General features: G+C 46.1%; 1 protein-coding gene across 1 annotated transcript; it reads left to right on the top strand.

Annotated features, from left to right (window-relative positions):
• Window positions 1-8,498: 8,498 nt before the first annotated feature.
• Window positions 8,499-10,647, top strand: LOC144140913 (uncharacterized). The gene has a single exon (XM_077672410.1). It carries the CDS (start codon window positions 8,537-8,539, stop codon window positions 10,343-10,345), a length of 1,809 nt encoding a protein of 602 aa, XP_077528536.1. The 5' UTR covers window positions 8,499-8,536; the 3' UTR covers window positions 10,346-10,647.
• Window positions 10,648-12,558: the final 1,911 nt, after the last annotated feature.

The following is a 12,558-nucleotide window of genomic DNA, read 5'->3' as shown; positions in this document are numbered from 1 at the left end:
ATTAGAATAGAATGCGTAAGGCGAACTTCTAATTCATCTCAGCTATTAATTTGCTAACCCTTGATTACTGCTAACCGGTCGCCAAAGATGCTCAATGAGAACATAATATTCTCTTCTTGGTTTTCTTGTGATTAATATTTTTTTGTAAAGCCTGCAACCATGTTTATTTAACCGCAATGATTACTTATTACAGCGTCCCTTGTGAGAGCATACTAAATATCTGCAATCAAGAAGGGCATACTTTTTCTGGTATTTTAACGTGGAGAAATGTATTCGGGAAATGGGACACTTTTGTTCAGCTTGCAATCGTTTAATTCTTTCTTTTTTTAAGGCTGTGTGAAGTGGGTGTATTGGAAATCAACTTAAGGGAGTAGCGTTACCCTACAGACTGCTAAAAAGTATTCCCGTGGTAAAGGTACCTGTTACACCGTACAAAGTGTGACAAAAACGTTGTTAAATGGCTGAAAGGTGGAAATCGTTTCTCAGAAGGTCTTCTATTATTACGCTTGCGGCCACCACTGCAACCAACCGACGTTCGCCTGAAATGAATGAATATAACATCCTTTTGTTTAGGATACTCCTTATGAATGATTAATTAGCAAACCAAGGTATTTAAATCACATGAGAATGGTTACGGTATAATCCAACCATGACTTTGTGTGATTAAGATACGTTACATTGAGATTATGCCGAAGCTTACCGTTTTGAGAGCTATGTTGGGGGGTTGTCATATTGGATAATCAGTGTGTCACTTCATATTTTCCTCGTAATTTCATGACTTTGGTAAGAACTATAATATTGTTAAACGCGAAACTTTTCAATCTTCCGAAAGAAATCATTGGAATTACCACATGCCGCGCTTTTACGACATATCGCAACTGAACACTACACGAGAAAATTGTTCCAGGCCTACGCTGCCCCCGATACGACTATTGAACGCGACAATGGTGTCTAGTGACACTGACGACATGCACTTGCAGATATTGTCGAGCCTCCGGCAGTGGACACTTTCGGAAAAGGCCTCTCGTATTACCTGAAGACCGAGGGGTGCAGTAGGCATCCTTATCTTTGAGCCTGGACCGATTGGGTTAGAGTCGTCGGAAAAGGCGCCAATTCCCGCAGACGAGCGATGAAGCCCGGAAGTCACATTCGAGCCCTTTGACAACACAGGCGTCAGTAAACACCATAACGGGTTTGTCGACTTCGCGACGTCGATAGCCGATGCCCCTGCTCTTGTGCTCCTCTCCTGGCTCCACTGCGGATGTTCTGTTCTTGCTCTTCTCGGGATGCTGCCACTTCGCCTCCATGTCCTGCTGCCTGCTCTTGGTTGTCCTTCCCTTTCTGTTGTGGTTGTTGCGACAGGCCAAATCTAGTTTCCTGCATTCCCCAGGCCGCCATCAGGCATTTGGCGCTGAGCCATACCCCTTAACGCAAAAAAAGTGTACAAATCAGGATCTGCCGATAAAAAAAGGAAGGTCTATCAAAAGTTGAGCATTTGTGCTCCAGGAAAAAAAAAACGGCCACTGCGTCCACTACTCAGTGTTCGTTGGGCACATCTTGACCTTTTGTTTCCTAGCGCTGCTCAGGAGCAACAAACGAAAAAAATTCCCCGCATTTCCCCGAGGGGAAGAATGTGAAAGTGCGAATGCACGAGTTGAATTTGCGCGGTTCGGTAATGTTCGCGAAAGAGAGATCACACACACACACACAACTACAAAGAAAGAAAGAGGCATTTATTCACAGACACCTATTTGTGTTGTCGTTGTACTTGATTGCTAGAGCGGATCTCAGCTTTGAAATTTCGTGTCAGTACACCTTTAAGCGGGTGCATTAGCCCTTCTCACGCCCGATTCTTGGCCAATCCCCCACGTGGGTATGTGCCATGTCAGCAGGAACAACAACAAGAATGAGCCATGGGGACGTGGCCAGGCAGCGCGCGCCCATCTCCCCCCGTTGCTATGGAAGACGAGGAGCGCGCGCACCCGCAGCTGTTGCTATGCGGACTACGGGGGCGGACGATTCAGGCTCGCTTAAGAAGTGCATTCGCAGTTAAAATTTCTTTCTCCTGGGCTTTGTGGGGTTGGGGAATTTAACGCCACATGTTGACAGACGAGGGTACGCGGACCTTCAAAAAAGTGGCAAAAGGGCAGCTCGTACTTTTGCCAGCTAAATATCCAGATTTCCATTGAGCATGGCGGATTGATGGGCTCGTGACAGGTAAGCAAAATTGTACATTTTTGTTGTTATTACCATTAATAACAATACGAACTTTACGTTTATGGTCTCTGATTGAACCATGAACTATGGTAATTACGGTGGCAGTTTTAATGACCAGATATATGGAGTAGCAAGAGCATGGTGTTGCTCAGAAAAAACACCTAATTCTAACCGCTCTAATGAAGCTAATTTTTTTCTGGCTGCATATTTGTGCTATATGGAGTCCATCCACATAGTAGAAGTGTTTTCGCCATCACGAGCGATATTTTAAAGTTTTGAAAATCAAAGGGTAATTGCATCGATGGCGTGTTAACTTGTTAACTCCTGTTCTGCTGGCTTCTTTTGTCTGGTTCAGTGCCCTCCTGAGTAATAAAAAGGGTGTGCATCACTATGTATTTGATTCAAAATATTATTCAAGATTGCATACAACAACCAAAGGTGTATTCTAACGCTCAAGATTGAGTATTTCGTTATTTGTCGGCCAAATATGGCATACAGAAAAATGACGGAGAGCCCTGGTATGTTCATCACCGAAAACGGAATCAGTCATTTGTTTGTCTATATGAATCAGGTAGTGCTTACAAAATTACCACTCTAAGAATTGTCTTCGGTGGCATTCCGCACGTGTTAAAGAATCCATGATCAACATTTTGAGCGTCCAGTGATAAATGGCGCGTCCTTTAGTACAACACACCGCACAACGTTAATGTATTGGGGGAAAAGAGCCGTGAGATGGGTATATCGGAGCCATGAGAGAAAACCATCCGATTTTTGTATGAGATTGAATAAATGGGAACATCTTCGCGCTCTCCAGTACGATTAGGGAGCAAACTAATGTTCAGGAATGGACAACGGAGCATGCAAAATACAAGTGACTACATTACCGTGAGCTTCACAGCGCGAAATATACTAGCTACTACAAGAAGAGGGACTACAAACAAGCGCTCACTTCCCAACATTTTAATGAAAATAAAACACACACTTCAACATACGTTCTATCGCAACGTGATGGCAAACGTCTGGTCTTTTTTCGCGCTGTGAAGCTCATCGATCACCAACTAGCCGGAACCCTCACGCGTTAATAATACCGCGCTCGAGATAATTTATGCTGCTTTAGAGAAGACCAACGGAATGTCCATTTATTTTTAATGCTGTCGAAGCGCTCACGTTGAAATTAACACATCCAGCGATTTGGTTTAGCGACGCGAAATGCGTAACTCAACGGTAACAGCAAACAGTTAGTGTGGACGACAGCAACAAGCTGAAAAATGGCGGTGTATCTGCTCCTTTCTTTGCAAATGTGGACGAAAGACGATAGTCGACTGGCACCACTGCCGAGTAAATGCCTCTCTTCTACTTCCGCTCGGCTCTCATGCTGTTCCTCTCCCGTCTAGTCCCCCCCAGGATAACACGCTAGATGTTTCCTCAAGTAAATTAAAAATATCCGCGTTCCACTACTCCACGTCGTGTGCCTCGATGCCAGCGCTGCCGTTCGGTGGAGACGCGCGTCAATCGAGGCACCCTACTACAACGTTGAGAGAACCACGTTGACCTACTTCGCAAGCGTTTCAAGTCAAACGTGGAACCTACCTTGTAGAACCTGTCGTTGCTGTTGCGTTTGATGTGTTAAATGCCGCCAGGAGCTATACTAGCGCGGGCAACAGCAGGTGACGGTTTTCTGCAGTTATTTTAGTATCTCATATGCCATGCAAAAACAAACTATCCATAAATATTTTAATAAAGGAACACTCACTGCGACTATAACTGATGTCCTGTTCTTGTTCAACAATGGTGATAAGTATGAACATTGACACCGGTCTTAGACGTCTAGATTTGGCTGTGGGCATATGAGACTGCAGCGCAGATTCAGTTTCGCTTTCTCTGGGTGGCTGAATCGAATCGCAGACAGACAGGCAGACAGACAGACAGACAGACAGACAGACCGACGGACGGACGGACGGACGGACGGACGGACGGACGGACAGACGGACAGACAGACAGACAGACAGACAGACAGACAGACAGACAGACAGACGGACGGACGGACGGACGGACGGACGGACGGACGGACGGACGGACGGACAGACAGACAGACAGACAGACAGACAGACAGACAGACAGACAGACAGACAGACAGACAGACAGACAGACAGACAGACAGACAGACAGACAGACAGACAGACAGACAGACAGACAGACAGACAGACAGACAGACAGACAGACAGACAGACAGACAGACCCAACTTCTTGCGTTGAGTAGCCCAGCAAAGAACACCGTCTTTAAAATTAATACACTGCCGGCGTTGCCTTCGGTTGTGGTCGCTGGCGACATAGACGGTGGAGCGGCAGTTTTCCGCCACTGCCAGCAGTAACACCAAAGGGTGGGTTTTGCGGCACTATATTGATTTTTCGCTTGTCGCTGTTGCCCAGACTACCTGATTACTCTACCCATTGTGTTGCTCTTTCAGCGTCGCTCACCAAAACCGATGCATGTCGTTACCCTTTAATTAGCCGCGGTACTGCAGCACATTTTCGGACACTACACCAAAGACAGCGCTTTTTATTTGACGCGTCTCAGCTGAGTTGAAAAGGTACCCTTTATTTTATGCTACGCAGAAATAACCTATTGTCACTGCCAGGGGGTTTTGCAGCTGGTGATATTGAACAAAAGAGTAACTTTTAGATACTTAATCTGCTGAGCACAAAATTCACCGTTCGGTTCTTTGCGCTTACGGAAGAATAGCCCCTTTTTTCGGCAGAGCCAGAACTTCGCTCCTTACTCTAGCTAAGCTCCTTTTCTCTTCTCAATCTCGCCGTCAGCGTTTTAGCGAAATGCGGTGAAGCGTCAACATCCGAAATAAAGTACCCGAATGGCACAAACCAGTGGCGTCGACAGTCTCGTTATGCGAGGCTCGAAATATCGCAATCATTTGTGCGAGCTAATCGTCTTCCGGTCCGTCCTCGAGGGTTTTAATTAGCGGCCACAGTTCGTGATCCGGATTGAAGCGGGCCTTTTCACGGTTGAAAATTCCGCCAGAATTCTCGAATCACAAGTGTAGTAATGAAATCACATTGCAGCGACTCGAAAAAATGTAATATATGAAATACGTAAAGTAAAAAAAAACATACCGCCGTTATAAAAGGCTGCTTTTAGGCACTTGCACGAATGTTTCGCAAGGAGAAAAGAATGCAATAGCGGAATATGCCCCTTGTCTTCCCTCACTTTACCGTTTCTTGGTAGCGTGCGCCGGCGCGCAGATACTACTATTGGATTGGCGGGGGAGTTGCGACAACAATGTAACACAGTTGTAGTGCCCTGTGTCAAGCGTAAGTTACGTAGAGTTTAGTTTCTTTTTCGCACTCACCAGATGTTTCTATTTTTCGGTTTGGGGGAACTTGCATTGAATAGTTATGTACTTTTTGCCGGGTGCAAACTTGTTTCGGAGCGATGCCTTCGGCTTCATGCGGTGTTGCTCTCTCTAAAGTCTTGAATCCATATCCGCAGTTTCGGCGAGAGCCAAAAATTAAAGTTCTAGCTTCTTGGCTGGCTGGGGAGGCATATCGAGAGACAATTTTGTTCGTCGCTTATGCTCGATACCCGCCACAAAGTGACACCGTCGCTCCGTGGGCGAGGAATTCGGGTGGTAGTTTTTTTTTTACTTTGCTTGTGCTAAAAAGTACATTCCTATAATTTTGCAAAAAACGGCCAAAATTCTCAGGAATGTGAATTTATACAAAATGTTCGTCGGGGTTTGCCCTTTTGTATTCACTAACCGGGATGCGGAATGTCAGTAGCGAAAAAAAAACCGGATCCAAACGAAACTGGCAGCGCGGTTTCGTTAAAAGTAGTAGCTGCTGCAATTCAGAGCATAATACTTTTAATCAGGAACCGCTGAAAGAAACAACATTTCGAGCGTTGTGCTCTGGCCTCCAGGCAATACAATTTGGACTGTTTGTCGGATTGTGGTTCTTCCGGTTTATGTATCGGTGGTGGTTGGGACAATTGCATTGACTCCTTTATGGCGCCTGTCGCAATGACCGAGTTTACTCTGCCCGGTGGAGAGGGTATTTAGTGCACCGACTGTAACAGCCCATTTTCCCATTTTCTAGCTGTGCTGTCGTAGTGCGTGTGCACGCCCTCACGCAAGCACGGAAGCAAGTAAGCCCACGTATATAGAGGGCTCTATGAAGTGTAATGAATTGCAATTCTCTGTATATGGAAACGGAATGTAGATCCGCTTAATCTCCCGAGGTAATTAGCAGAGGGAAATACAGGGACGCTGGAAATTATGAGTGGAGAAAAAAGGGGACGGTATGACAAATGTTGTAGATAATTCGTACGAGAGAACAAGGTGGTTTCTTGGGACGATAAACCTTAAGGGGAACGGAAATAAGGAACTATAAAAATACATGCAAAATATGCGCTTCAAAGTTTGCAAGTGATAAAACGTAGTCCCCGCAAAATAAAAGTTCGAAAAGTAAGTGGATATTAGATAAACAAGCGCAGTTACAGATTATTTTGTTATATACTTAGTGGAGAAAGAAAGATCTCGTGCATGAACGGCGCTGTTTTTTTGTACGTGTTCCACAAAAGCTCCGCTGTGAGCACCATGTCCACTTTTCCGTTAGGTTTTCACCGAAGCTACTGCTCAAAGTGATTGGGTTTTGGAGCCGCTTCGGCGGAGATGCAGAATTCCTGTTAACAGGTGCTACATGATGGGCAATAGGAACTCATGCAAGCCGTTGCTGTTGTTTGTTTATCGGTTGCGCTAGCACTCTTCCGCACTTTTAATCCGTACACTGATGGAAAGACACCTACAGAGATGTCGACACTAGTACAATGCGAAAATTTTTTTTTATTTTTAATATTTTTTATTTATTTATTTATTTATTTATTTATTTATTTATTTATTTATTTATTTATTTATTTATTTATTTATTTATTTATTTATTTATTTATTTATTTATTTATTTATTTATTTATTTATTTATTTATTTATTTATTTATTTATTTATTTATAAGGAGGCCCTTCGCGCACTAAGCCGAGCGCCTTATAAGAGTTCCATCTGCGCATCCATCAAGATGCTTGCTAGGAGGCTACATTGTACTAAAGGAATACAAATTCGGGTATACTGGGCGTCACGACACCGCGTTAATTCTTTCAAAGAGGCGGCGCGCGCTCTCGCGGGGGATGTTATTTTCTCCCGCTCCCACCCAGTTGTATCTCATCACGACCCAAGTATTGACCACCTTGAAGTCCGTGCCGACTACAACCAAGGTCCTAAAGCACGACTCCGCAGCCACATCCCCACCAACGACTACCCTTCACCTATAGGACCGTCACGTAGCCTCCAGGTTCTCATCCAGAGGGCCCGTGCTAGGGCGGCGCTTACAGAGGACAACCTGTTCAAGTGGCGCTTTTACATTCCCAAGAAAGGGTGGCCACCCATTCTCGCAGGAAATGCCGCAAACAATTCACCCCCGCGGCCATGACAACACCCGCATGCGTGACATTCTCTGCAGGAGACATACCAAACATTGACCCTCTACTCTGGACGTTAACGGGACTGCACGCAGAGTGCATCTCATGTAAAGCAAGTAGCGTCACGTGTTTGCAGGACTGGCTTCAATGACCCGCAGTCTCAGCCAAGCAAGTATTCCCCTCATTCTGGGAATTTTCTCTAGCCACCGGCGTCCATTTACGCGTGCAAACATGTCCCGATTTACTTGAGACCACCCTCACCACCCGCACCCGCTTAGGCGGAGTCGCCATCCTTAAGTTATTAAAGCTTCATTCATTCATTCATTCATTTCTTTATACAATACTGGAGGGCATATACCACCCAAATAGTAGTGGTGTGGTCAAACACCATCTAGTGAACCCATTGCGGAAAAAAAAGTGAAAGCAAGTGATAATAATGAAACGAGCAACACGTTGAAATAAAAGAAAACATGCATCAAAGTTCACGTTTAAACCATTACACTAGTAAGATAAAAACACAAAAATGGGCTCCCATCGGCGCTGGGAAGGTGCTTGGAAAGCAAAACTGTAAATGACCACAGCAATTGCCCATGCGCTGTAACTTGAATTAGCCCACATGGCTCTAAAAAGTGTGAAACCAGAAATTCTGCCAGAAGTTACCTGGAATTTGCTGGGGCGACATCCCAAACGCAGCACTGTCGACCATGCTGTGCTAGAGTGCCGGATGCCGCCGCTGTAGCCCACCCATGCGTCAGTATAAAGAAAACAGAGATGAGCTATAGGGTGGGCTCGGTGGCTGCGCCACGGAACAGTCATCTAACCCGCTCTTGTTCGTCATGCAGGTGTATGCTACGTTCGTCATCCACGTACTCTCCTCGGCTTCACTCGCTGCCGCGACTGACGGACCAGCAGCCCGCGAGCCTTTGTGGCTCGACACCAGCGCGGGTACCAGTACCCAATGCGCCTCCAACCCCAACACTCTGGCCTGTCAAGCGGCGCCCCCGCCCGAGGAAGTATGGATCCTGCAGACATCGGAAATCCCATCTTCATCGACATCAGCAGCAGCTATAAAGCGGCAACATCCCGGCGCGCCGCTCTGTGGGCTCGGTGGCTGCGCCACGGAACAGTCATCTAACCCGCTCTTGTTCGTCATGCAGGTGTATGCTACGTTCGTCATCCACGTACTCTCCTCGGCTTCACTCGCTGCCGCGACTGACGGACCAGCAGCCCGCGAGCCTTTGTGGCTCGACACCAGCGCGGGTACCAGTACCCAATGCGCCTCCAACCCCAACACTCTGGCCTGTCAAGCGGCGCCCCCGCCCGAGGAAGTATGGATCCTGCAGACATCGGAAATCCCATCTTCATCGACATCAGCAGCAGCTATAAAGCGGCAACATCCCGGCGCGCCGCTCTGTGGGCTCGGTGGCTGCGCCACGGAACAGTCATCTAACCCGCTCTTGTTCGTCATGCAGGTGTATGCTACGTTCGTCATCCACGTACTCTCCTCGGCTTCACTCGCTGCCGCGACTGACGGACCAGCAGCCCGCGAGCCTTTGTGGCTCGACACCAGCGCGGGTACCAGTACCCAATGCGCCTCCAACCCCAACACTCTGGCCTGTCAAGCGGCGCCCCCGCCCGAGGAAGTATGGATCCTGCAGACATCGGAAATCCCATCTTCATCGACATCAGCAGCAGCTATAAAGCGGCAACATCCCGGCGCGCCGCTCTGTGGGCTCGGTGGCTGCGCCACGGAACAGTCATCTAACCCGCTCTTGTTCGTCATGCAGGTTAGTAGACAAAGCTCTCTGTTTTCTAAAAAATCAAGCAATTACTGTCTGGTACAGCTGCCGAGCCCGCAGTGTTGTGTATGCATGGCCTTCGAATGCATTGATGTCATACATTGTTTATTGATATTACTGTCTGGGGACATTGAAAGCAATCCAGGGCCTCTTGATGATAGTGCCGTTATTCTCGATGAGCTAAAAAAAATATCTGCTGGGCAGGCTACGCTTCTCTCCGAGGTGCAAGACCTAAAAACGCAACTGCATACTACGGAAAAAACTATCAGTGACCTAAGTAATAGAATAACGCAGCTCGAAAAACACTACCAAAGCCTTTCAACCGTTCAAACACAAATAACGGCGTTAGAGACCGGTGCAGGCGTCACAGCTCGTCACATTCAAACGCTGGAGGCCCGGTTTGACGATGCGGAAAACCGCTCGCGACGGAACAACCTAATATTCTATGGTCTTCCAGATACTAACCATTCTGAAACTTTCTCTGAGTCCGAAGAACTAATTATGAGCCTCTGCAGCGAACACTTAAACGTTGAAATTGACCCGAAAGAACTTGAAAGGGCACATAGGCTCGGCCGTCACAAGCCTGGCCAGAACCGCCCGGTCATTGTAAAATTTACATCCTTTAAAACTAAAGAAACAATCCTGTCTAACGGCAAAAAACTAAAAGACACAACTTACTCAATAGGGCAGGATTTCTCTCGTTCGGTCCAAAATTCACGGAAACACCTCATTGCCTTCGCTAGAAGCAAATCCACCGCTTTTTCATGCCCTTACAAAACGTTGCTGCTTGGCTCAAAGCGGTACGTCTTCGATGAAATGTCACAAACCGTCAAAGAAATCACGTAGCAATCCAAAAAGCACCGCCAACCGTCACACCGCCCATGCAATCGATTACGTCCAAATATTTCCACTTCCGTAATCTACACTAACGCCCGCAGTTTTCTTTCTAAGCGCGAGCAAATATCTAATCTTGTTTTGTCATCCGACAGCAATATACTCGTTCTAACCGAAACGTGGCTGTCAAGTGACGTTACGGACAAAGAAATCCTGGCTGATCTCCCGAATTTTGACGTTTTTCGGAACGACCGCAAAGGGGCTCGAGGGGGAGGTGTTTTAATCGCCACTAGCAAGTCACTATCGTGCTCAGTTGTTGATATTACATCTGACATAGAAATATTATGGCTTCGTATTCGTTGTACGCCACTAACTCTGCTGCTTGGAGTGTGCTATCGGCCCCCACAAAGCAGCCCAGATTTTCCAGAGAAACTTAACGACATATTGAATTACCTCGCTGTTAAACAACCCAACGCGCATGTCCTGCTTTTTGGCGATTTTAACTATCCCAATATTGACTGGAAAGACCAAGTCGCTTTGACAGGGAGCAGTACTGAAACAAAAGAATTCATAAATATCTGCTTGAACTTTAATCTCACCCAGCTGGTATCGGAGCCAACCCGCGTGACAAACAACTCAGCCAACATACTAGACTTGATACTAACAACGCAACCTGACAGTTTATCTTCACTTACATACCTTCGTGAAATCAGCGATCACAAGGTCATACACTCAGTCTGGAATTTCGACCAGTTGTCCCGCAAGCCTCATGCTAAAACTATCAGTCTGTACGATAAAGGAAACTACGAGGCAATAAATAACGAACTTCTAAATTTCTTTCCGGACTTCGAAGCAGACTTTTGGAACAGATCAATAGAGGACAACTGGACGATTTTCAAAAACAAAATAGCGGAATTGGCAAGAAAGTACATACCGAAAACCACATTTCGCGCATCTTGTCAGAAACCATGGTTCACAAAAACCCTGAAAAAACTAGACAATAAGAAGAAACGATTATTTCGGGCTGCCAAGATAAAACCTATAGCTCAGAATTGGGATAAATACTACGCGGCCGAAAAAGCATATTTGCTCGCCATACGCAGCGCGAAACACTCGTTTTTTCACACAGACTTGCCCAAGATTCTAACCAATAACCCCAGAAAATTTTGGCAAATCATTAACCCGCAGGAATCCCGCACTGTTACATTGAAAAATGAAGCTGGCGATGATATGAGTCCTGCTGACAGCGCTGAATTGTTCAATGCTGCCTTTTCATCTGTTTTTACCAACGAAACCCATATACCGTTTCCTGCGTTACCGAACTGTATCCTGTCTAATATGTCGCCTATCACATTTGTTCCATCGGGTGTATTGTCTGTTATCGAAAAATTGAAACTGTCTTCTTCAGCAGGTGTGGACGAAATCAATTCTAAAATTCTTAAAAACACGAAATCTATTTCTTCAGTGATTTTGTCATTGTTATTCTCACAGTCACTTCGCACAGGCCACTTACCAGACGACTGGAAGGTGGGGAAGGTCACTCCGGTCTTTAAATCAGGTAACAAAGACAGCCCTCTTAATTATCGCCCAATCTCTCTTACAAGCGTACCCTGTAAAATCATGGAACACGTCATCTACTCCCAAATCATTCACTTTCTTGACGCCAATAACTTCTTCCATCCTGCCCAGCACGGGTTCCGTAAGGGCTACTCTTGCGAAACCCAATTAGCCCTTTTTGTCCAGGATCTGCACACAAGTCTCGATACTAACCTACCGACTGACGTAATATTTCTGGATTTCTCAAAAGCGTTCGACAAGGTACCTCATAAGAGACTGCTAATGAAACTTAGATCTTTAAATATACACACTGATATTTTAACTTGGATTGAGGAATTTCTAACTAACCGCTCCCAGTTTGTTTCCCTCGATGAAGTGCCCTCTAACCCCCTTCCAGTAACATCAGGTGTCCCACAAGGCTCCGTTCTCGGTCCCCTTCTCTTCTTAATTTACATTAATGACCTAGCTTCGTATGTCTCCTCTAGTATCCGTTTGTTTGCTGATGACTGTGTAATCTATCGCTCAATCACTAACCCGACAGATCAAACCGCTATTCAAGATGACCTTAACCACGTGCAGGAATGGTGTGACACCTGGCTTATGAAACTTAACCCCGACAAATGTAAAACAGTCTCTTTCCACCGCCGTCGCAACCCCTCTTTGTTCCC

This window comes from Haemaphysalis longicornis, unplaced genomic scaffold (assembly GCF_048455015.1).
Source record: "Haemaphysalis longicornis isolate Haplotype H1 unplaced genomic scaffold, Haemaphysalis longicornis Haplotype H1 scaffold_55, whole genome shotgun sequence".
Lineage (NCBI taxonomy): Eukaryota > Metazoa > Arthropoda > Arachnida > Ixodida > Ixodidae > Haemaphysalis > Haemaphysalis longicornis.
The sequence above is the reverse complement of the archived record's forward strand: the minus strand, read 5'-3'. Positions and strand labels throughout refer to the sequence as shown.

Bases quoted from the DNA above. Each gene is read 5' to 3' on its own strand.
- LOC144140913 (XM_077672410.1), top strand. From the start codon at position 8,537: ATGCAGGTGTATGCTACGTTCGTCATCCACGTACTCTCCTCGGCTTCA.